General features: G+C 41.5%; 1 protein-coding gene across 9 annotated transcripts in view; it reads left to right on the forward strand.

Annotated features, from left to right (window-relative positions):
• The window catches only part of TRPM3 (transient receptor potential cation channel subfamily M member 3), a 457422-nt gene that overhangs the window by 252556 nt on the left and 201129 nt on the right, over positions 1-3737 (forward strand). For all 9 annotated transcript variants that reach the window (XM_015565001.1, XM_006765282.2, XM_015565000.1 and 6 more), the window contains one exon: positions 1281-1452. In XM_015565001.1, the coding sequence (XP_015420487.1) occupies positions 1281-1452 (172 nt within the window). The remainder of the gene's footprint in view (positions 1-1280; positions 1453-3737) is intronic.

Consider the following 3737-nt stretch of genomic DNA (forward strand, 5'->3'; position numbering starts at 1 on the left):
TTGGGCGGTTGCGGTAGCAGCTGCTCTTCAGTTGGCAGCAGCTCCACTGGTGGGTGCTGTTCACAGCTGTGGTGGCTCTTCTGGCTGGTGGGGGGCGGTTTCACGTGCAGCTGCTGTTTCTTAGCAGAGTGTATGATGCTCAGGAAGTTGCTGTTGCTTGGATCTGCTTTCCAGGGGAGTTCTGCTCTTCCCGGCTGCAAACCGTCTCACCAGCTGAACCCTATTCAATGCAGGGATAACATAATGGCACTTTCTGCTAGTGAACTTGTTGAGTCTTCGACTTGACCTTCTTGAAAGAAGCCTATATAGACGTCATCTAGCAGTAGGTTTTCAACACATATTGTTTTCATTGTGTGCAGGCAGTGTGGAAAGGGGGACTGAGCATAGATTTGGAATCAAGCAGGCCTGGGTGTGAATTCTGGTTCTATGTGCAACGAACTCTTTAAAAAATCTACTTTACCTGTTTCTTCATCTACAAAATAAATATAACAGCCTCCACCTTGTCAGATTGTTGCAAGGAACATAGATAATGTAAGTAAAGCTACTAACTCACAATAGGTTTTGCTTTCCTTTTATTTAAAAAATCTGAAAGGCCACACTAAGAATTGTTCTTTTTTTAAAGTAGTGTAATTCGCCATGAAGTTAAAATAATGACAACAACAAAAATAAGACAGTGATGATCATTTTGAGCCTGATTCATATTCATCTCATGAGGCAGTTATTTTACATTCAATGTTTATTTCCACTTAAATAAGGTATTGAATAAGAACAGTGTGGATATGAAATAACAGAATTTCAGATTATTGAATAGGCTTAACAGAAAAATTCACTCTCCCCAAACCCCAGCTTTCACCATTCTCCAGAATCATCATTGCTCTGCTATGTCTACTGGGGTATGCACATGATAGAGAAGAGAAAGAAACAAACAAAAATAACTAAATTTAAAAATTATTTTTAGTTCCTCAACAAATAAAAGATCAACTTCAAAATGAAACAATCCTTCACGTGCCAATTTTTGTGTGCAACAAAAGTACAAACTCTAGTTCTGTATGCATCCAGTAAATAAATACGTAATTCTTTCAGCATAATCTTGCTTCACATAGAACATTCACCACAAATCTTGCTTCTATCCCAACCAGTATTAGGAAGAGGAAGTAGACTGTGCTTTCACTGCACCAAAGGATTGGTTTTCCTTCTCTCTCTTCTCTCTGCCCATTTCTCCCTTTAAAATGCTGCTTTCTTTTCTCTGATTTCTGCCTCTTCCCTTTGAAATCCTGCAGGTTGTCCGGCCATACCAGACCATGTCCAATCCCATGAGCAAGCTCACTGTTCTCAACAGCATGCATTCCCACTTCATTCTGGCTGACAATGGCACCACCGGGAAATATGGAGCGGAGGTGAAACTCAGGCGACAGCTGGAAAAGCATATTTCGCTCCAGAAGATAAACACAAGTAAGTAGCTGCTTTTCCCACTCTCATGCCTCCTCAGAAGTGTGTTGGAAGTGAATAACTTTAAGTACAGCATGCAGAAATCCTATGAAAACTTGAGCAAGTTTCGAGCATGGATCATTATGATTTCTACTGGGCCAGTGGTTAGAATTAGAGGAAGTTGTCTAGAGGACAATTGGAGGCCTGAGAAAGGATCGCACACTTGATTGGCGGACTCCATCTCATTTATCGTGCATGAAAAGTTCAGCCCCTTCTGGGATTTGTGGATGCAGATGAGCTTTTCTCTCCAAACGTTTCCTACATCTTTTACACAAAATATTCTTAAGGAGGAAAGGCACCCTAGGGAAATTGTTTATATTTATTACACTATTTTTGATAGCTAGAAAAAAATACTTGGCTTTGATCTTAGCACAGATATGGCTGTGTGAAGGTATTCCAAGGGAACTGACATTCTCTAAAACATCACATGTAACCATCTTGATGAAACTTCAATTCCATCTCATATGAATTCATTCATGGTCTCATGATACGTATGTATTTAGATATATGTATACCACATGCTATGTATCCGACGGTTACACTGAAGTTCTCTCTTGCGTATTTCTGTGTTCTATGCTTTATCGTGCACACATTTGTTTTAACTGTGAAGGCTACCATTGTAATGACAGCACTGCTCCCCTGCTCACTAAGTGCCTGGCATTTCCATGTGATAGAGGTATGAAAATAATCTACTGTCTCTTCTCACAGAATAAAATTCAATTTGTTTTCACAAAGTAACACGCGAGGCTTCTTGGCCGGCTCAGACTTTGCAGTCATCCACTGTGTGTCCCATCAGGGAAACGTGAATTGAATTGATTGAACTTTCAAAGCCTGCAATTCCAAATAAGAAAAAAGTTTTCCCTGGATGGATAAGTTCTCAAAAGTTCAACTTTTCCAAATGGCTTTTCTCTTCTCTAGCCTTTTCTCTGCATCTGGGTTATAGCAAGTGGGGTTTCCTTGCTATAACCACCTTTCTCCCAGGACTGGGATGTTCAGCCTACAAGACCACAACTTCTTTTTCTTATTCTCTCCTTTCTGGTTTTACTTTTGAGGGACTGCTTGTGTTTAGGCAGTCAACTTTCATACCTTCATCTTTTTCGTAGGGAAGTGTAGAACAATAAATTTCGGTGTAGGCCTGAAAGGAAAATTGTATTAATAAACTCTCTTCTAAGAATCCTCAACTGTCTTTGGAAAGGGAAAACACGGTATTATCCTGAAGGAAACATCTTTTGGGGGGAAAAAAAGGAGAAAAGACTAGAAAATGCGATAAAGCACTATAAGCAAGGGGTGGTAGGTTTTGTTATCCTGAAATTGAATGTTATTATAATATTCGATAGAATGGGTAAATGTTATATAACTAGTGTTATCTGTTTAAGTTTTTTATAGGCTGTAGCATTTTTTTTTTACACTTTCAGATTAAGGATGAGAGCCTACCTGGGAGTCACCTGAAAGCTGAAGAGGTGGGAGCAGGGTGGACAAGGAGCAAATTCACTCAAGTTTGGCTCAGTAATGAGACAGAGTCTGTCCAGATGAGCCAATCCTGTCATTATGTCAGCCCCTGGTGGCGGCTGAGACAGTCAGTCAGTAGTGTTAGGAGGAGAGGTGGGTGTGATTGCATACATTATGCACCAGCTAAGGGGTGCCCACCTGAGTTAAAACCTATCCAGTGCCTCCTAGGCTGCCCAAGGAAAGGGTGTTCTATTCTAATTGGTCAGCCCCTAATTTACTCTGCTGATAATTAGACACTATGCCATCATACACTCTCCCACTCTCCCACAGAAATACTGTCCCCCAGGCTGTCCGAATATATATTCAGCATTTCTTCATTAAGTGTTGATCCTCCTCACTGCTTATGAGTGGCCTGCATGCCACAGTAACCTTTCAACAAGTCTATTTTCCTACATAATGATCTTCTGGAGAGTATTTTGCTTAAATATTAAGTGAATCCTGCTCAGGAGACCTTTAAACCCTTTTTGATCAACATGCCAGTTATCTGCAATAGCATGTTGCTGGGGTCCAGCCCCAGCGGGTCCAGGGGTCCCCAAAGGTGTGGACGGAGTCGGCGAAGAAGGAATGACACGGAGACAGCGTTCAGATGATCAGCAGCCTTGCCAGGATCTCTAGCCACAATCTCCAGCCAAGTTCTGTGTCCATGTTTTCTTGGTAGGTTCTCCAGCCAGGTTCTCCAGGTTCTCCAGCCAGGTTCTGTTGCCGTGTTCTCTCTAGGTTCTCCAGCCAGGTTAAGTTTA

The sequence above is a fragment of the Myotis davidii genome, unplaced genomic scaffold (assembly GCF_000327345.1).
Source record: "Myotis davidii unplaced genomic scaffold, ASM32734v1 scaffold616, whole genome shotgun sequence".
Lineage (NCBI taxonomy): Eukaryota > Metazoa > Chordata > Mammalia > Chiroptera > Vespertilionidae > Myotis > Myotis davidii.